We start from the raw sequence: 21,943 nt of genomic DNA, 5'->3' as shown, positions 1-21,943 counted from the left end.
GCTTAAAAAATTGTTTTTATTCTGTAAATCACTGACCTCCTCACCAGATTTTATTATATGTTTGATATAAGAACTTAATCATCTCAATTGAGACAAAAGAAAGCAAACTGCTGAAAGTGAGTATGGCACTAGGCCAAGTATTCTCATATAATTTAATCTAAGCCTTAGATTTATAAGAACATAAGAAGTTGCCTCCGCTGAGGCAGACCAGAGGTCCATCTCGCCCAGCGGTCCGCTCCCACGGTGGCCCATCAGGCCCATTGCCTGAGCAATGGTCCCAGACTATCCCTATAACCTACCGCTACTCCTATCTGTACCCCTCAATTCCTTTATCCTCTAGGAACCTATCCAAACCTTCTTTGAAGCCTTGTAACGTGCTCCGGCCTATCACAGCCTCCGGAAGCTCATTCCATGTATCCACCACCCTCTGGGTGAAAAAGAACTTTCTGGCATTTGTTTTAAACCTGTCCCCTTTTAATTTCTCCGAGTGCCCCCTTGTACTTGTGGTTCCCCATAATCTGAGAAATCTGTCCCTGTCTACTTTTTCTATACCCTTCAGGATCTTGAAGGTTTCTATCATGTCTCCTCTAAGTCTCCGCTTTTCCAGGGAGAACAGCCCCAGCTTTTTCAGTCTGTCAGTATATGAGAGGTTTTCCATACCCCTTATCAGTTTAGTTGCTCTTCTCTGGACTCCCTCAAGTACCGCCATGTCCTTCTTGAGATACGGCGACCAGTACTGGACACAGTACTCCAGATGCGGTCGCACCATTGCACGATACAGTGGCAGGATGACCTCCTTTGTCTTGGTCGTGATACCTTCTTAATGATACCCAACATTTTGTTTGCTTTTCTATATATACCATATCATCTCCTGAAGTAGGGGGTTCGCATAAGACTTCAATAAACAGGGAAATCAGTTTAACTAACGTGAATTACTAAACAAAAAGACAACACTCCTTACTTAGTACCATTTCCCAAAAATTGTTGAAATAACTTTTCATAGATTTATGAAAAATCTGGCGAGAGAAGAATTCTAATATAACTAGGAATTTCATTCCAAATCGTTGAAAACCTATACGAAAAGGAGTGCAAGATTACCAACAAGCTTTATCCCTTTCACTGAAGAAAATGAAAGTTTGTACTTCTGAGAATTCCTTGAAACAAAAGACCGAATAGAATGCCATTTTAGAGGGAGTATATGCAAAAATAGACCATGGATAATTTTGATCATACAAGCGCATTTAAATCAAATTCTAAGATGAACAGCGAGTCAGTGATGATTCCTCAATAATGGAAATACATGATCAAAATTTCCTTTTTTCCAAAAATCTATTTGTCTGCCATATTCTGAATCAATTGTAACTAACTGATATTTCCTTTACTCAAGCAAATGTAAATAGTCGTAACTGAGCCAAAATGATGGCTTGAACCAATACAGCAAAACATTGCTTAGAGAATAGCTGATGCACCCTCCGTAATGTTTGAAAACTAAAGAACACCCCCTTTCCTTAGGAGCTGTATTCCTTCGGTTATCCTATTGAGGAATCTGTGTGTTGGATTGGAAGGCACCACATGTGGTGAGACACTTAAAATTTTCTAATGGCTATATACACTGGCAGCATCCACACTGGGCTTCCTCAGATGACAGAATTTAAATATGACAATACTTGGCTTGCTTGGAACAGAAAAGAGGTGCTGAAAGAAACAGGCATCGTACGTGTAAGCAGAGAGAAGTGGAACGTGGCAACTGGTTTGTGCCAAGTAAAAAGGTTACTGGATTGGTGAGTAAGCATAAAATGCTGGTAAGCCGATTGGCCAACCGGTCCATCGCCTTGTCCACTCTGCCCAAAAATACAGAGGCCAACACACTAGTCCAGTGTTTTTCAACCGCTGTTCCGCGGCACACTAGTGTGCCGCGAGATGTTGCCTGGTGTGCCGTACGGTCAGGGCCGCCATCAGGGCAGTTCCACCAGTCTAGGGAGAGGGGCGGTCCGCCCCACGTGGACAGGAGAGAGCTGGACGGGGGACCCGCGGAGTTCAATACATCTCGAGCCGCGAGGCTGGTCTTCTGTTCCTGCCTGCCCTGCAGCTAACATATAGCCGATCGCGAGCGTTCCCCGATGTCAGCGCTGACGTCGGAGGGAGGGCTTAAGCAAAGCCTGCCCTCCGACGTCAGCGCTGACGTCGGAGAATACTTCCGTTCGGCTATTTGTGCGCGGCAGGGCAGGCAGGAAGCAGAAGACAAGCCTCGCGGCTTGAGCTTCGTTTTGCTGAGAAAGTTGCAAAGATGGGCTGGGAGGCAAACACGGAACACAAAAGGGGGGAGGGAGTGCGTTTTGGACACAAGGCATGAACTTGGGAGAGAGGAAGGGAGGGAAAGAGATGCTGAGGTGGGGGAGGGAATGCGTTTTTGGACACAGAAGAAATGGACTTGGGAGAGAGGAAGGGAGGGAAAGAGATGCTGAGGTGGGGGAGGGAATGGGTTTTTGGACACAGAAGGCATGGACTTGGGAGAGAGGAAGGGAGGGAAAGAGATGCTGAGGTGGGGGAGGGAATGAGTGTTTGGACACAGAAGGCATGGACTTTGGAGAGAGGAAGGGAGGGAAAGAGATGGTTGTGTACACGGGGAATAGAAGAAAGGAGAATTTTTGGTCATAGGGAGGGAGTGAGGTACAGATAGTGGCATACCAGGGTGGGGGGGGCGGTCTGCCCCACCCCGGGTTTACGTCCCAAGGGGGTGCACAGCTGGCCACCCTCCAGTGTTGTCCCTAGGCCGGCAAACTGCGACTCTTTAGCCACTTGAGTGCCACCGCCGCCATCGGGAACAGGCCGGCGCCAAGTTCTCCCTGCTTTTCCCTGTGGGGCCGGCCAACTCTCGCCACTCGCGTCAATTCTGACGTTGGAGAGGACGTTCTGGGCCAGCCAATCGCTGCCTGGCTGGCCTAGAACGTCCTCTCCGACGATAGAATTGACGACGGGTGGCGAGAGTTGGTCGGCCCTGCGGGGAAGAGAAGCAGGGAGAACTCGGTGCCGGCCTGTTCCCGATGGCGGCAGTGGCAGCCTATTCCCCAGTGGCGGTGGCAGCATTATAAAATACTTTCTTTGTGTTTATTTGATTCCTATATATTTATATATAGTCAATATAGGCACAGTTAAATTTTTTAACTTTTTCTAATGGTGGTGTGCCTCGTGATTTTTTTCATGAAACAAGTGTGCCTTTGCCCAAAAAAGGTTGAAAAACACTGCACTAGTCCATAGAGTTGACTCCACCAGTAGAGATTCTAAAGGCATATAAAAAGTCTCCCGTAAGAAATCGTGGAGGGGAATCAGAAGTTCCTTGGATAGCTGACTATAGGTCAAGGTATTGAAAGAGACAACAGCCAAGGAAATTACTTTTCAAAGGCAACATCCAAGGGAATGGCACAAGGTGCAGACATTCCCCTAAGGAATCTTGAAAAAGATAATGTCTCAGAAGCTACTGAAGCATATGCGGGGAAAAACCCTACTTCAGAGAGATTTGGGGGTTGCTCAAAAATCTCCCCCCCCCCCCAAGAGATTCAAATCTCAGATTATACAGAATCGATATCAGAGATTCAGTATTGAAGGCTGGAGACAGTTTAATGTATGTAAGCCTCTCCCGGACCGACACCGACAACATTAATGAGGACCAGCGTCGTTCATATAAGTTATCGGAACCGTTGGAGACTGCTGTGCAAGTGCTACCAGTGTTGAGAACCCAAATGTGACTGGCACCTGAGGAGTTGGGGGTCGACAAAGGCGTCAGCACGAACTGAAAATACAGTTGGACATGTACTCGAAGTACTGAATGAAATCTGTTAGATAAGAGGAAAACACCGGTATCGCTGGCTGTGTCACCAGTATCATCGGTGCGGGTCTACGCTCCAGAGATGAAAATGCCAGTATCAAGGCAAACATCAGGAGCAGAGTGGAAAAGTTAGCGCAGCAGAGAGAAAAAAACAAAACAAAAAACACAAAACACCGGTACCATTGGCCTGTTAACCGATACCATCGGTGCCACTCCACACTCCGAAGATGAGTAAGCCCATATCGAGGCATTCATCGATAGCGACGCAGAGTCAGAGATGGGGGGGGCTGATCGAGTTCAGCAGGACTTAACTCACTGCTACAGTGACCGAGGTCGGCAGGATTAGGCTCACTGCTACAATGACCTGAAGCCCAAAGGAGAAACTTGTGAGTCAACTTACCTAAGTAGGAGTGGGCCCAAGGCAGCAATGTCAATCTTGGTGCGGGCTGGATTAGCGGTGCTGGAATTGTGCTGGGCACCGGATTATTGATGTCGGCGGGTGCCGGATTCCTGACAGCGCCAAAGGAAAACTGCTTTTGAAGGACCCGCATGAGAATGCCCTGGTGAGAAGAGCAGGGGAAGTAGAAAGTGGCAAGGCCAAGGTCCCGACATTGCGAGAACCGTGGAAGGATGTCGGTTAAGACAACTACCCCAGCAAAACAATCGTCCGGATGGAAAAATATCAGGAGTGTGCTGAATAGTAAAACAGCCGTAAGGTGGGGGAAAAAAAAACAGTATGGCAATCCAGCTAAACCGAAGGGAATAGAAAAAGAAAAAAAAAAAAAAAAAAAAAATTATGTTCACAGAATCTCCTACAAAATAGCAATATTAACATTCACTATATTAACAACCAAAGCTCCATCATTTTTATAAAAGGTACATTATTCCGTATATTCCTACTAGAAGCTTGAGATCAGAGGACAAAAACCTTCTAGTAATTCCATCACTTAGTATAATAAATACAAGACAAGATACAATTTTTGCAGTTACAGCGCCCAGAGGCTTGGTGGAGGAACCTCGATGCACTCCCAAAGACTCTGCTCCTTGTATAGAGTATGAGGATTCTCGTTGAGGCACTCGCAAAGAATCTCTGCTCCTTGCTTCACGTGCTTGGATGCCAGACCAGACACTCGCAGAGACTCTGCTCCTTTTAAAGAGTGTGGAAGGTCATACTGAGGCAAAGGAAGCGCTCGACCTCGCGGGAGGCTGCTGAATGCTCAGGCTGGATAAGAGGAAGCAGTTTGGGTCCCATGTTAGTAAGGAACTGAATAACCTGCTTCTCTAACATGGTCTGGAAAGAAGCCGGCAAGGATGGATCCGCGTCTGAAACCGAACCACCTGCTTTGGCTGGAGGTTCCTTCGAGGTAGTACGAGTGTGCTTCGATCTGGGAGTCTTAGACACTTTAATCACTACCGGTGGAATGACTGCTGGGCTATCTGACCTGAGGAAACAGACGATGTTAAAGAAAGAGCCGCTGCAAACGATGAAGGTCTGATGAAGCTCAAGGTGGAAGCAGTAGGCGGAGGAGGGGCCTCGGTAGGAGTTGAGGCCGAGGATGCCTTCGAAGTCGAGGGATCAGTAGAAGACGCCATCTCGAAGAGCTTGTCCACCAAAAGACAACGACGTTTGAAAGCACGAGGCTGAAGTGTTTGGCAAGGCAGGCATGACCTGGGATGATGTTTCGGCCCAAGGCACTTGAGGCAGCATCTGTGAGGGTGCGTAAGAGAGATCACGCGCTGGCACTTGCTACACCTCTTGAAGCCCGTAGTAGGCCGTGACATAGATCGAAGCCCTCGGGCTGCAGCCAAGCGGCCTGTCCCGAAAAACGGACGGAAGAAGAAATTTATTTATTTTTTAACCAAAAATAAAAGAAGAACAGCGATTCGTGAAGAAAAAAATACAAACCGCAGTTCAGAGAAGGCACAAAGTGAACGAAGTTAAACACAGAGAGTCAAAGACGGACTTCTCGGCTCCGCGGAAAACTGAGAACTGAGGAGACGCACCCTGCGCTGGGCAGGAAGGCATTCGTGCATGCGCGGTGCAGGCGACTCGAAACTTCGAGTTTCTTCAAGCAAGTCTGCTTGCGAGGCGTCCGCATCTGGGCTCCGTCGATGACGTCACCCATATGTGAGAATACCTGCCTACTTGTCCTGGGATAAAATGGAATTCCTTACCATCATTTATTAAGGAAGAAAAATCACTAAGTAAATTTAAATGACTGTTAAAATGCAGGTTGTACAAGGATGCTTTTGAGATCTAGTTACTGGAGTCTATTGATCCCATTCATTGCTTAAACTCATGAGTCCTCTGTCTTAGGCTCTGAGAAATTGAATTAAAAAAAAAAGTTCTTAACTTTCTATTATACTTTTATCAATACTTTTAAAGTTTCTTACCCTCCGTTTGTATTTTCCTTGTATGTATCCTTTACTATACTTATCATCCTTTGGAAACTGAAAACCATAAAAAAATACTTCGACCCGCTATCCTTCAGAATATTGGTACAATCACTGATTTTATCCACCCTGGACTACTGTAACATTGTCTACTTGGGAATATCTAAAAAAAATGTGAGAAAACTGAGAATAGTTCAAAATACGGCCATCCGTCTAATATTCGGACTAAAGAAGAGCGATCATGTTAGTCCATTCTACAAACTCCTTCATTGGTTACCAATTGAAGCACGAATTCTATTCAAATTCTCCTGCCTCTGCTATAAACTAATCTGGGGACTGGCCCCCAGCTACCTACTACCTCACTTCGAATTCCACTCCTCTATTAGGCCTACCAGAAACCGTAACCTCTTTACCTACCCAAATATCATAGGCTGTAGATATCGCACCTTCTTTGATAGAACATTCAAATTCCAAGCAGGTAGACTGCAAACTTGGACAGGCTACTTCACTTATGCCGCCAGAGAATCATATAGTATCTTTAGGAAAGAACTAAAAACCACATTGTTTAAGAAATTTATAACCTAACCAGACTTCTCCCCTAAAATCGGAGCCTCCTCCCATCCCAAGGAGTCCGTCTACCCTCTTCTGCCAAAATTTCTATCTTTAATTGTTACCAGTTTTTCCCACTGGTGCCCGTCCTTCGTTCAAATGTACCAACTTAACAACTTCTCATCAACATCTTATGTTATTTTTCACCTTCGCAGCCTTGCACCTTTGTAACTCAAAGCGCAATCTCCTTTCTCTTCTCCTACTTATGCTCTGAATATCGTCGACTGTATAATGCTACTCATTGTGAAACCATGTAATACACAGCCCTGTAACTCTCCTGTTACTATCACTAGATGCTCAATGCTATACTCTGTCATTCGCTGTCTATACAGTTTCTCTTCATTGTAAACCGCCTAGAAGTCGCAAGATTGTTGGCAGTATATAAGAATAAAGTTATTATTATTATTATAGTTCTCCCTACTTCCCTTATGTGGTTTTAGTTAATAATTAAGACCATTTTAAATTGTAAATTGCTTTGAATTAATTATATTGCGATATATCAAAATTTTAATAAAACTTGAAGAGCAATCACTAGCTCAGCTCCTCCTCCTGCCTGCCTTAAAAAAAATAAAATAAAAAAGCAGCCCTTGCCCTCCATTCCTGCCAGTTCAGCTTGCTTGAGGTGCTGCTGAGTGAGCAGAACATTCAAAGCTGCAAGAATGTATTAAGTTGTTCAGGCAAGAAATCCCCTAATAAAGTCTTTGGATGAGCTCCTTTTGAGCATTTTTTCCTGTGATGCTTCATATCAATTTTTGAGCTACCTATATTTTTCAATGGCGACTATATAAGATATGTGCCACCCTTTGTTCAAGTCTGTATGTTATCACTATACTGTAAAAGCTGAAATTTAAACCCCTATGTCCACTCTATCCTGTATTCCCCAACAAAGTCTGTCCTTCTTATACTGTGCATGTACTCTTGTGACCCGTTCTGGATTCTTTGGGGAGGACGGGCTACATAAAAATATTTTAGGTTGTAGCACTTACTAGATTTCAAAAAATAGTATAATTTGTCAGAATGGTAGGAGGGAAGTTTGAATAATGATTATAGTCAGCCTTTAAGTGGTCAAATTAAACAATATTGTGACCCTGGGCATCTGAGGTCTTTTTCCTCCTATTAAAGCAATAAAAGAAAATTCCTGTTTTATATGTAACTTTTTTGGGATACTGTTAATGTGTTTGTAAAGGCCCACATCCAACTGTTGCTCCCCCCCCTATTACATGAGCCATTTACAGTACCAAAAATACCAAATGCATACTTAGCTCACAATCACACCCTTAATTTGTGAAATGGCCATTTTCACCATCAGGAACACTTTATTCACTTAAGTGGACAAGCAGTTCAATATGTGGAAATAAGATTGTTTTAATTCTAATCTAAAACATGTTTCTTCATACTAACCCTCCCCCCTCAAAAAAGAAGGACACTGAAAAGATTAAAGGTTACAAGGAAAAACTAAGAGCAGCTAGAGACAGGAAGAGGACCTGAAAGATTTAAGGAGCTGAATGTGAATACATGGCAAAGAGCACCCTGTAGTGATCTGGCAAGTATCCTCCATGCTTTAATTTTTCCTAAAAGTTCAACAGTCCAGTAACAAGACACAGGGCAAGTCAACTCAATATAATTCACTATCCATGTTTCACGAGCATGACAATGTATGCATGTTAAAACATACTACAGTGCTCAGAACCAAGAAAGAAAGCAACAATGGCCAAATTGGAATGGAGATGCTTACTACTGCACAAACTATTCTGTACAGCAAAGCTGAATACAAAGCCACAGAAACAAATGACATACCTTTCTAAAAAAGAGGAATGTACGGTAGTTTTAACTACTAGGAATGTGGCCAAACCAATCAGTGGTTTAGGCAAAGACTGCAAGGTTCCTGGTGGTACTACAGTACTACTTATTTCTAGAGTGCTACTATAGTGCTAACCCCAAGCAATTTTCAAATAAAAAAAAAAGTTTGCACCACATCACAATGTGATCTTTAAATCAGTAGAGACATTTAAAAGATTCTCTATGTAGTAGTAAAGAGTTTCCCTATCATTCTAAAACAATGTTTTGTGCAATCTTATATCTACTCTAGACCAGACATGACAAACTCTGGCCTGCGGAGTGTTAAAAATTGGCCTGCCAGACATTTTCAACTCTATACTAATTCTGGCCCGCCAGCACGAACAGCTGCCATTTCTCTTCACTTGCGTCTGCCTTTGCTTGGTCTCCTTTTCAAAGCAGCCTGCTGAGGATCGCTGGCCGGCTGTAGCAAACCTCACAGGCCACTTTTGACCTCGGTAGCACGTTCCCTCCGACACAATCCCGTACAAGTGAAGAGCAGCAGCAGTGGCAGCGGTTCGTGCCGGCGGGCCAGAGGAGATCAGGAAGCCAGGATGGCGGGAGGGTAGGAAAAGCAGGCCAGATTTGAAGGTGAAACCGGGAAGAAGGGGGGAAAAGTATGCAGGCCTTCAGGATGGGGGCAGGCTCTCAGGAGGGGTCCAGATGCGGATATGCTGGACTGAGTGGATGGTGGGGTGGGTAAGAAATATAACAGAGGAGAGAGAGAGAGAGATGGTGGGCAATGGGATGGAGAGAGGGAAGGAACAAAAAAGGGAGATAAGTTGGACACAAGGGATGGTGTGGAAGGGAGGGATAGAGATACTAGATAGGAGGGTACTTGGGAAGAGAAACGGAGAAATGGTGGACCCTAGGAGGGTGGGGGAAGGAGGGAGAGATGCAGGATGAAAGGGTAGTTGAGAAAAGGACAGATGGTGGATCTGGGGATGGTGGGGTCCATTGCTGCAGCTGCGGATATGGACACGAAAAAAAGGAAAGATGCCAGACATCCGAGGAAGGGAAGAACAGAAATGGAAGATGGATGGTTAGCACAGAGAAAGAAGAAAACAACAAATGGTTAAGAGACCCTGGCAAGCGAGTTATCAGAAGACAACCAGAGCCTGGGACCAACAAAAAGGTAGAGAAAAATAATTATTTTCTGTTTTGTGATTACAATATTTACTTTGTTTACACCACAGAGCTGGTGTGGGATTGGAGACGTTGTAAGCCTATACTTCTACTAAGACTAAGTCTTAGTCACTTAGGGGTCCTTTTTTAAGGTGATTATTTAGCACGAGATAAATCAATTAGCATACCTTAATAAAAGGACCCCTAAGTAACAAGTCTTTTTTTCAGATTTTTGCCCCTTATGTGATTGAGTTTGACAGCCCTGGTCTAGACGAATCCTATATGTAGAAGTTGCCTCTGAAACACACAAGCATGAAGAGAAAAAATAAAAGCAATGGCTTGCACTGAACTAGCAAGTAGCAGCTAAGTTTCTTTAGCAGCAGAGCTCCCAGGTCTAAACAGGCACAGAGCTAAGCAGCTCATAATGCTAGCAGGTTTGGGTTTTTGTGTTTTTTGTTGTTCCAGCAGATTCCTGGAACAGAGCCGATCCAGAAACCTGCTTCAGATCTGCCCCCAGCGCTGTACTAGAGATCTCACTGGGTGCCGGTTTTCTGCATGGGTTTTGCCTAGTTGCTCCTCTCTTTAATAACTTAAGGCAGATCCAGGACCCCCAAATCTCTCATCTGCCAAATGTTTGGGGGTTTCTCATTAACCAAAACAACGCTTGGCAGCGTTTCTCCCCTTTCCTAACATCAGGATGGATTTGCACGCACTGCCTCCTCCAGATGCACAGTCATGGTGGAGAGCCTGAAAACCTGAGCCCAAGCCCTGAGCGTCGTTGAAAGGTGCTCGGGGCAGACGAGAGAAGTAGCAAAGGAAGCTCTTCGGAGCAGGAACGCAGCGACGGTCCAAAAAGTACCACGAGAGAGGAAACCAAGCTCGTGGAGACGGACGCCTAGGCCAAGGCCGCGCCTGCCGCTCCCTTTAACCTTGGCCTCCTCCTCCTCCCCCCCCCCTTACCTCGGGCGGTGGCGGCAGCTGTCGGGGGTCGCTCCACGTCGTGGCGCGGCTGTTGTGATCGACGAAGAAGGGCCAGCCGGTGTGCGGGTCGAGCTTCATCTCCCAGCCCGGGGGAAGCGGCTCTCCGCTGGGACCTTTCATGGCGCTGCGCAATTGGGACATGGCGAGCCGCCTCCGGGTCGCGGCTTAAAAAGCGGCCGCCGACTGACGCGCGCCAGCGGGGGAGGCTCTGGATGCCGCGAGAGGCGCCTCGAAGGTTCTGGGCGCGAGGACAGCAGCGCGGCGAGAGCGGCCCACGGAGCCCCGCCCCCTCGCCGCACGCGGCAAAAATAGACATGATCCGAGCGTGGCCGCGCCCACCCCGCGCCGAGAACTCCGCCCCAGCTCCAATCGCATCCTCTTTCCACCTCTGGCCTCTTGGGCTCATTCGCTTTCCTTCCTCTGACCACTCTCAAGTTTTCAATGTCCCTGACAACTTTCCATCTCTCTTCGCGTCTCCATCAAGCATCCTTGTCCCCAGTGGTGTAGCACCCTGCCCCCGCCCCCACCTCTTTCCATTCTTTCCCCCCTATCTCTAGTTGAAGTTCTTCGCGGCCCCCAGCTAACATCACTTCCGGGAGCCACTCATAGGAAGTGACGTCAGAGGGAGAGCCGACGGGGTCGCAAGGAACATGTTGGTTGACCTCCACAAACAACAACTTCAACTAGATGTGAAAGGGAAGGGAGGGCATGCGCAGTAAGCGGACCCGGACACCTCTCACCCTCATTAAGCCACTGCTTGCCCCATTCTTCCATCTAGGGCAGTGGTATCCGACCTCAACCGGGTTTTCAGGCTATCCCAAATGAATATGCATAAGATCTACAATATTTACATACAATGCAAACAGATCTTATGCAAAATCATTTGGGAACTCCTACAAACCCTCGAGGACCGATGTTGGACAACTTGAAGGGTCTTATCCCTTTTCTATCCTTCCAGCTATGTTTGTCTCCTCCTTCCATGTCTACCATTGCACCTTCAATCCACACACACACACCAACAGGTGCAGCTGCACATAAAGACTGCAGCTGTGCCTCTGCTGCATATTGTTTTCCTGCAGCTGCTGATCTGCAGAAGCAGCAGCAGCAATGCTGAAGCTGGTAGTGAGAGGGAAGCAAACCGCCTGCACACATCAAAGGACTGCAAACAAAGAGCATATGCTCCTTAGTGCACTTCTTTGTGCACCTCCTGAGTACACCTCCCTTTTCTACTTCTTGTATATTTCTATTTCCTTTCTCTGTTCCTCTCCTTATGGCTCCAATTCACTTTCTACTTCTCATTGTCACTCTCCCCAAACTCACTTTCTTTCCCTCTCTTCTCCACACTAGTCCTCACTATCTTTCTGCTTTTTCTATCCCCTCAGCAGCCATCTTGTCATCTACCTTATTTTCCACTCTCAAGCTCATTCTCTCCCTTCCATTCATCCACCTCCTTTCTCTTTTAGCACTTAACATCTTCTTCATTGCTGTCATTATTCTCCTTTGTGTCAGCACACTTTCCTGCTCAATGCTGGGGATGTCAATCCGCACCCTGGCCCTCCATGCCAGCTGCTTCCTGATGTATGTAACCGCTCTAACCTTATACCTATCCCTCTCCTTCAATCCTGACACTGACTTGCTGCAGCCAGAAACAATTTTTAATTCCCTCTGCTTAGCTCTTCAGGAGGTGGACCTGCCTGTAACTAAAGTTGGCTACAGAATGGACAGTGCAGAGTCCTGAAATTGACTGGCTAGTGAGAGATGACAAAACTGGGATAGCCTCCTTGGAGGGTGGATATGCAGCACATCTGGGACTGTAGGAAGAGGGGGCTGTCCCTTAGATCAGTGTTCTTCAACCTTTTTACACCTATGGACCAGCAGAAATAAAATAATTATTTTGTGGACCGGTATCGGTCCGCAGACCAGTGGTTGAAGAACACTGGGCTAAGTCGTGGGCCAGACCTTGCCCATCTCTATCCAATCTCCACCCCAGACCTAGCCCCCATAGTCCTAATTGTAACACTATTTTTTCCATTCATTTTTCATATATACACACAATATAATCTTATTAACAATGCATCAATCGCACTGTGGACTGGCAGTTGAAGAACACAGTTTTGGGCCTGATGCATATGTCGGCCCTGTGGACCGGCAGGAAATTTTTGGTTGAAGAAATCGGGAATACATTTGAGATCCCTGGATGGAGCCTGGGAAGGCTGGACAGGATAAATTTCCCAGATTGCATCAAGCAGAGTGCTACCTCTGGTGCCTAGTACAGGATTTGTGGAAGTTGTTATACCCCTCTTTGCCACTGCATGTTATGGTCATTGTTGAGGCCCAGATAGAGATCTGGGTAATAAAACAGATCTTTAATAATAAGAAACCTGATCCAACCTGAACAGACTATAGCCCAGAAGATGCCAGCTACAGAGGAGAAATTTAGCAGCAGTGTCGGGATTGGCAGATTGACTGGGCTGTACACAAGCATTCTGTGGGTGTGGTAGACAGGCACTATACAAGGAAACTGTACCGTGGGGAGGGGGCTTGTGAAGAAGCCTGACCCCTTGTGGTATGGCTGAGGGAGAGCACAGTTACTAAACTAAACTAAACTAAACCTTAGGTTTGTATACCGCATCATCTCCGCAGGCGCAGAGCTCGGCACGGTTTACAGAGGTTAGGAGGAAAGGAACTACAAAGATGGATATAGGAGAGGGAATAAGAAGATAGGGAGGGAACAGGGTACTAGAGAACGAGGGTGATTAGATTTTTGAAAAGAGCCAAGTTTTCAGATGTTTACGGAAGGATTGGAAGGAGCTGACATTTCTGAGCGGGGATGAGAGGTTGTTCCAGAGTTCTGTGGTTCTAAAAGGGAGGGATGTTCCAAGTTTTCCTGCGCGGGATATACCTTTTGTAGATGGGAAAGATAGTTTCAGTTTTTGGGAGGATCTAGAGGAGAGTGGGTTAGAGGAATTCCAAAGGAGTGGGATAACGGGGGGTAGGATGCCATGTAGAATCTTGAAGGATAAGCAGGCACATTTGTAGAGGACTCTGGAGTATACTGGGAGCCAGTGAAGCTTGGAGAGGAGAGGGGAGACGTGATCAAACTTGCCTTTTGTGAAAATAAGCTTGGCCGCGGCGTTCTGAATTAGTTGAAGTCTGTGGAGGTTTTTCTTAGTTAGGCATATATAGAGGGAGTTGCAGTAGTCCAGTCTGGAGAGGATGGTGGATTGAACGAGGATGGCGAAATGAGAATGGTGAAAGTAGGATCTTACTTTCCTCAACATATGGAGGCTAAAGAAGCATTTTTTTACCAGGGAGTTGAGGTGATCACTGAAGGAGAGGGAGGAGTCTAGGACGAAGCCTAGGACTTTGCTTGAAAACTCAAGCTGGAGAGTGGGGCCGGAAGGTAGTGGAATGGAGGAGGGTAAATGGTCTGAAATAGGGCCGAGCCAAAGTAGTTTTGTTTTGGACTCATTTAGTTTCATTTGTACAGATTGGGCCCAGGATTGGAGGTTCGTAATACAAGAGGATATGTTTTCAGTGAGGTTAGAGAGGTTCGAGTCGGTCTCGAGGAGGATGAGGATGTCGTCAGCGTAGGAGTAGAGAGTTTCTAGGGGGGATAGATGAAGTAGTTTCAGAGAGGACATGTAGATGTTGAAAAGGATAGGGGAGAGGGGTGAGCCTTGCGGGACTCCACATTTCGGCTTCCAGGGGGGGGATGAGGTACCGTTTGTATTAACGGTGTAGGAGCGGAAGCGTAGGAATTTCGAGAACCAGTCTAGGACAGTGGAGCTTATGCCTATTTCGGAGAGTTGGAAGATTAGGATGTCGTGGTGAACGACATCGAAGGCTGCGGAGAGGTCGAATTGAAGAAGAACAGCAGATTTGTTACGCGAGTGGAGTTGTTGCACTTTAGAGATTAGTGAGGCCAAGAGGGATTATCCAGGGACAGCAGGCAGATATTGACAGCTTCTCAAGCAGACTTGCTTGTACAACTTTGGAAAGTTTGCAACTGCCACGCCACATATGCGCGAATGTCTTCCCACCCTGTGTAGGCCATGTCTCTCCTCAGTTCAGATAGCTAGCAGAGAAGCCAACCAGGGGAGTTGGGTGGGTTGTGAGAATATCTGCCTGCTGTCCCTGGATAACACCTGTTATGGTAAGTAACTGTGCTTTATCCCAGGACAAGCAGGCAGGTATTCTCACATATGGGTGACCTCCAAGCTAACCAAAATGGGATGGTGGGAGTGTTAGCAACTTAGGAGAATAAATTTTGTAAAACTGCTTAGCCAAAATGGCCATCCCATCTGGAAAAAGTATCCAGATAATAATGAGAAGTGAATGTATGAACCAAGGACCAAGTGTCAGCTTTGCAGATTTCATCAATAGGAGTAGATCTGAGGAAAGCTACTGATACCACCATGGCTCTGACTGTGGGCTGTGACTCGACTCTGTAGATGCAGTCTAGCCTGAGCATAACAGAAAGAGATGCAAACAGCTAACCATTTGGAGATGGTGCGCTTGGAAATCAGATGTCCCAACTTGTTTGGATCAAAGGAGACAAAAAGTTGAGGTGCAGATCTATGTGGTTGAGTGCGTTGCAAGTAGAAAGCCAAAGCACGCTTACAGTCCAAAGTGTGAACAGCTGTTTCTCCAAGGTTAGAAGGAGGCTTTGGAAAAAAACACTGAAAGAATTTAGGATGAGTCAGCAACTAAAGCTTGTGAAAGGTGGGTCAGCAACTAAAGCTTGTAGCTCGCTGACCCTGCAAGCGGAGGTGAGAGAATGAGAAAAACCACTTTCCAAGTGAGATATTTAAGATGAGCCGAATCCATTGGTTTGAAAGGAGGCTTCATCAATTGAGCAAGAACAACACTGAAATCCCAACTGGAGGCGGTTTGACATTGAAAAGTCCTTTAATAAATCTGGAAACCACAGGATGAGCAGAGAGGGGTTTCCCTTCAATAGGCTGATGGTAAGCAGCAATTGCACTGAGATGGACTCAAATGGATGTGGATTTGAGGCCTGATTAAGACAAATGGAACAGGTAATCCAAAACTGAAGACAAGGAGGTAGTTTGAGGCACCTTGTGATGAACAGTGCACCAAGCAGAAAATGTAGTCTAGTTCTGATTGTAGCATTGTCTAGTGGTAGGCTTCCTAGAATGTTCTGTACAGATTGAGAAAACTGTAGAGTGGCAGTTAGGTTGAGAGGTACCAAGCTGTCAGGTGTAGAGACTGCAAGTTGGGATGAAGTAGAAACCCCTGACTCTGTGTAAGCAGAGAGGGAAAAACTGGTAGAAGCAGTGGCTCCCTGCTGCTGAGTTGAAGTAGAAAGGAGTACTAAGGTTGACTGGGCCACCGAGGAGCTATCAGAATCATGGTGGCATGTTCCTGTTTTAATTTGACAAGTGTCTTGAGAATGAGAGGGAATGGAGGGAACGCATAGAGAAACTGATTCGTCAATTCCAGGAGAAAAGCATCTGCCTCCAGTCGGTGAGGAGCGTATATCCTGGAGCATAACTGAGGCAGTTTGTTGTTGTGGGGAGACACGAACATATCTGTTTGAGGAGTCCTCCACTGAGAAAAAATGTGATGAAGAGGTGAGGAATTGAATGTCCATTCGTGAGGTTGTAGAAGACAACTCAATTTATCTGCCAGACAGTTTTTCTCTCCCTGAATGTAGACAGCTTTGAGGAAGGTGTTGTGAAGGATTGCCCAATCCCACAGCTGTAGAGCTTCCTGGCAAAGAGGGAGAGATCCTGTTCCTCCCTGCTTGTTGACATAGTACAGAGACCATCGAGATGAGCCCCCCAAACATATGTCGAGGAATCTGTCATGAGGATCTTCTGATGAGGGGGCGTTTGAAACAGTAAACCTCTGGAGAGATTGAAAGAGAGCATCCACCAGTGGAGAGACTGTCTCAACGAAGGAGTCACTCTGATGTGTTGAGAGACTGGGTTGCAAGCCTGTGCCCACTGAGATGCCAGGGTCCACTAAGGAATTCTGAGGTGAAGTCTGGCAAAAGGAGTCACGTGAATGGTCAAAGCCATGTGTCCGGGTAATACCATCATGTGTCTTGCTGAGAGTGAAGAAAGGGAAGACACTTTGTGGCAAAGCTGAAGAAGAGCATCCAGACGTTGCTGAGGAAGGAATGCTCTGAGTCAGACAGTGTTTAGAACAGCTCCGATGAACTGCAAAGTTTGAGAGGGCTGTAGCTGGGATCTGGGAAAGTTGATTTTGAATCCCAAGCTTTGTAGGAGCCATGTAGTCCGTTGGGTCGCTACAATAACCCTTTGAGATGTTGAATCCTTGATGAGCCAGTCGTCCAGGTACGGGAACACCGGGAGGCCATGGTTCCGCAGAGCTGCTGCCACTACCACTAGGCACTTGGTGAACACTCTTGGAAATGAAGCCAGGCCGAAAGGTAGCACTCAGTACTGAAAATGCAGATTCCCCACCCGAAATCTGAGGAACCGTCGAGAAGCTAGATGAATGGTAATATGAGTGTAAGCCTCTTTGAGATCTAGAGAACATAACCAATTGTTCTGATCTAGAAGGGGGTATACAGATGCCAGAGGCAGCATCCGAAATTTCTCTCTGACCAGAAATTTTTTGAGGGCTTTGAGGTCCAAAATAGGTTGCAGATTGCCGTCTTCTTCGGAACTAGGAAGTAACGGGAGTAAAACCCCCTGCTCTGCTGTTCCAGCAGAACCTCGTCGATGGCACGGAGATGAAGCAGAGCTTAAGCTTTCTGAAGAAGAAGGATGGTCTGGTATGGATTGGAAGGATACTCTTTTGGAGGCAGATCTGGAGGAACCTGAATGAAATGAAGAGAGTATCCTTCCCTGATGATGGACAGCACCCAGAGATCTGATGTAATGATCTCCCAGCAGTGGTAAAAATTATGAAGACGACCTCCAATGGGAAGGGGAGATGATAGAGGCAGTACGATGGAGGTTATGCTCTGTCAAAAAGGCTGAGAGGCCTTAGGCGCAGCAGGAGTCTGAGGTTTCTGCTGCCTCTGCTGCTGTTGTGGTTGTTTCTTAGGAGGTGCTCTTGCATAAGAAACTGCTCTCTGTGGAAAATGCCTCTGATAAGATGGAAGAGGTTTGAAGCCTTTAGAAGTGGAAGGCTTAGGCTTAGGACGAGTGATGGAAGCAAACAATTTTTCATGTTCAGACAATCGTTTAGTAGCTGCCTCGATGGAGTCATCAAACAATTCATTGCCTTGACAAGGAATGTTGGCCAGACGATCTTGAAGATTAGGGTCCATGTCTATAGTACGGAGCCAGACAAGCCTACGCATTGCTACTGAAGGCAGCGACCCTCAAGGAAAGCTCAAATGTATCATAGGAAGATTGAAGGAGATGCATGCGGAGTTGAGTTAGAGTGATGATCATCTGCTGAAAATCTGGAAGACGATGTTGAGGAATATAGTTTAAATATTCAGGCAGTGTGTCAACCAAATGCTTGAAATAAGAAATGATAACAAAGTTGTAATTCAAAACTCTAGTTGCCATGAGAGAATTTTGATACAACCGGCAACTAAACTTGTCCATTGTCCTGAAGGGACAGTGGCATAAACTTTGGCAGGATTGGTCTTTTTCAGAGAAGACTCCACAAGAAGGGACTGAGGGGATAACTGAGATTTCTCAAAGCCCTTGCAGTGGACCATCATGTATCAAGACTCCAGCTTTCCTGGGACAGCAGGAATGGAATAAGCTGTATCAAGGTTTCTCTTGAAGGTTTGAGAAAGAAGTCTATTCATGGGTAATTTGAGAGACTCCGCAGGAGGACGAAACATACCCATTTCTTCTAAATACTCCTGAGAGTATTTGGAATCAGAGTCCAAAGTAATATTGCGTTCTTTACTCATTTGATGAAGGAAAGAAGAAAAAGATTGCTCCAAGAAAGGCTGACCTCGAGGAGAAGAAGATGACCTCAAGGTGCCTCACAAGGCAGAGAACGAAAGTGAAGCTTCTCTGGAGTACTGATACCTGAGGCCTGAATATGCAGGTATAGATGACTCACTGAGAGAGTGGATAGAATCTCTCATAGGAGAAGAAGCAGCGGTATCTGGAGATGGTGTCCTCAATTTCAGAGTTGGAGACCTCAAAGAGTCTTGAGGCCTGGAGAAATTAATCTTGTCTCAAAAAGAGGACCTGTGCCTCGATTAATGCCTCGACTGGTGTGGAGAACCGTTCCTCGAACCAGGCAGTTCTCGAGAAAGTTGAGTCTTTGCCCTATGCCTCAAGAAGGACGATGTCTTATACAAGGAGGGAGGGCTGGAGATCGAGATCAAGACACCAAAAGGAATTGAATGCCTGGTGTCGAGGTATCTTGAGGCACTGACAAGGACTCGACTCCTTGAGTAGCATGCTTATGCTCTAGAGGAGACACTCGCAAAGACTCAACTCCTTGCATAGAGTGTGAAGAGTCCTCTCGAGGCACTCCCAAGGACTCGACTCCTTGTATAGAGTAAGGAGGATCAGCTCGAGGTACAGCCAAGGACTTGACTCCTTGTGATACTGCTAAGTGCTCAGGCTGGATTGCAGGAAGCAGAGTCGAGGTAGGAGCATGATTGGCAAGCATATTACCAAATTGATGATCCAAGATGGTCTGGATCATAGCCTCCAAATGTGACACCAAGACTTGAGGATCTGGTACATTTGGTGTGGCTATAGTGTCCAAGGAAGTGGAGGAAGAATTATTCTTCGGCTCTGAGACATGCTTCTTGGGTATCTTGATAACCACTGCTGGTACCTGAACTAAGGGAGGCATTGAGACAAGCGTCTCGTCAGGAGAAGACTTAGCAGATTTACTCGAGGACAAGGTCTAGCCGAACGAGGATGGCTTGATTAAAGTTGAAGCCGAGGTTGAGGCAGAAGGGGGAACTCCTGTAAGTTTGACCAGATTCGAGGTCGAGTCCATGGCAAGTGGATCCATACCTCCGAAGAGCTTTTCCACCTGAACTCAATAACTCGTGCGAGCACAAGGTTGAAGGGTAGCACAGTGAACACACGACTCCGGATGATGGTCAGGTCCCAATCACTGAATACACCACCGATGTGGGTCACTGAGGGAGATCGCGTGCTGGCAATGGCTACACTTCTTGAAGCCTGTTACTGGCTTGGACATATATGGGAAGATAGCCACAGCTAAGTCGAAACCCACCGGATGAGGCCGCGATGCAGGCCCCACCATGACTGAAATAACGCACAAGAAATACACAGCGACCCTAAAAATAAATATACATGAGCTGCGGTGAGAGAAGGCACGAAGCAGAACTGAGTCTACCACAGAGCGTTGAAATAGGACTTCTTGGCTACACAAAAAAATTAGAACTGAGGAGAAACGCCCCTTATACAGGGCAGGAAGGCACTCGCGCATGCGCGGTGCAGCAGTTGCAAACTTTCTGAAGTTCTACAAGCAAGTCTGCTTGCGAAGCTGTCCGCATCCGGGCTCTGTGAATGATGTCACCCACATGTGAAAATATGCTGCCTGCTTTCCTGGGATAATTCCCTACTTCTTTCTTACTTCCACTTTTGTGGAGAGGGACCACATCAAGCCCCTCTCCAGTCCTCCAGTACCACTCCTGACTCTAGAAACTCATTGAAAAGGTCAGTCAGTGGAGCTCGGATGTACACCATCTGGCCCCATCGCTTTGTCTACCTTTATTTTAGCTAGATTCTCATGAACACAACCCTCTGAAAATTGATCAGGGTTTATTACTCCTCCATCCATATTCACATTTGTCTTCTGTGATCCCGCTCCCAACGCTTCAGCCATGAACACAGAACAGAAATACTTGTTAAGCAATTCAGCCTTTTCTTTATCAGCTTCTACATATTTCTCCCCTTCACCTTTGAGTCTCACAATGCTACTTTTGCATTTCTTCCTATCACTAATATATCTAAAAAAAATGTCTTGTCTTCCCGTTTTACCATATCAGCTATTTTTTCTTCCATTTGCATCTTTGCTTTCCTGACTACACGAATAGCTTCTCTTAACTTTTCCAGATATTTTTGCCTATCTTCCTTTTTTGTGATCTTTTGTAGTTTATAAAAGCTAACATTTTATTCTTTACCTTCTCAGCTACTACTTTTCCTTGCTTGCCTCACAAAAAGGTTTGTCGATCATACAATTACTCCTTTCAGTTTTGCCCACGACATTTCCACTCCTTCCAGACATACCTATCCAAACAATTCTTGATGTAATCCCCCATCCGAACAAAGTTCGTTTTTTAAAAAGTTTAGAACCTTTGCTTTTGAATGAGCCCTCTCTATACCCATCTTAATATTAAACCGTACCATGCAGTGATCACTGGATGCCAGATGATCATATACTTCAACATCAGAAACACTTTCCTTGTCTGTAAGCACTAAGTCCAGTATGACCCTATCCCACGAGGGCTCCATTATTAACTGCTGGAACAGCTTCTTATTGTAGAGAATCCAGAATCTCCCTACTTCAAGAAGATCCCGCAATAGGGATACCCCAATCAACATCCGGAATGTTAAATCATTTATTAGTAAACCTTTCCCTTTTTTAGATGTATTCTGAATGACTACTATTAAAGCTCTGTCCACTTCTTCTGTCTGTGAAGGAGGTCTGTATATCATACAAATGTAAATATATTCACCATTCCCTCTTTACAAATTGATCCACAGAGCCTCTTCCTTGCTCTGCAGATCCTGCAATGATGTGGCTTTATTATGATCTTTAACATATAACACTACTCCCCCTCCTTTTCTTCTACCCTGTCTTTCCTGAAGAGATTATAGCCCATGTATAACTGCATCCCAGTCATGGTTCTCCAGGAACCAAGTCTCCGTGATCGCCACTATATCCAACTCATCTTCTTCCATCACAGCTTCTAGATCCAGAATCTTGTTTCCCATATTTTGAGCATTAGTATATACTGCTTTCCAGACATTGCCCCCTTTTCCCATCGTATAGAGGTTTTCAGTGATTTACTTAACTGAGGGCTTGTACTTACCAAGAAAACAAACAGGATGGTGGGAATTATTAAAAAAGGGATGGTTAACAACAATAAGAATGTTATAATGCCCCTGTATCGCTCCATGGTGCGACCTCATCTGGAGCATTGTGTTCAATTCTGGTCTCCTTATCTCAAGAAAGATATAGTGGCACTAGAAAAGATTGAAAGAGGAG

General features: G+C 45.8%; 1 protein-coding gene across 2 annotated transcripts in view; it reads right to left on the bottom strand.

Moving 5' to 3' along the window:
* Nucleotides 1-11,169, bottom strand: part of BAG3 (BAG cochaperone 3) — a 70,478-nt gene extending 59,309 nt beyond the window's left edge. The window contains exon 1 of one of the 2 annotated variants that reach the window (XM_033942569.1): nt 10,751-11,169. In XM_033942569.1, coding sequence (XP_033798460.1) covers nt 10,751-10,912 — 162 coding nt within the window. In that variant the 5' untranslated portion in view covers nt 10,913-11,169. The remainder of the gene's footprint in view (nt 1-10,750) is intronic. The other variant, XM_033942567.1, reaches the window with a different exon arrangement.
* Nucleotides 11,170-21,943: the final 10,774 nt, after the last annotated feature.

Source organism: Geotrypetes seraphini, chromosome 4 (assembly GCF_902459505.1).
Source record: "Geotrypetes seraphini chromosome 4, aGeoSer1.1, whole genome shotgun sequence".
Taxonomy (NCBI): Eukaryota; Metazoa; Chordata; class Amphibia; order Gymnophiona; family Dermophiidae; genus Geotrypetes; species Geotrypetes seraphini.
The sequence above is the reverse complement of the archived record's forward strand: the minus strand, read 5'-3'. Positions and strand labels throughout refer to the sequence as shown.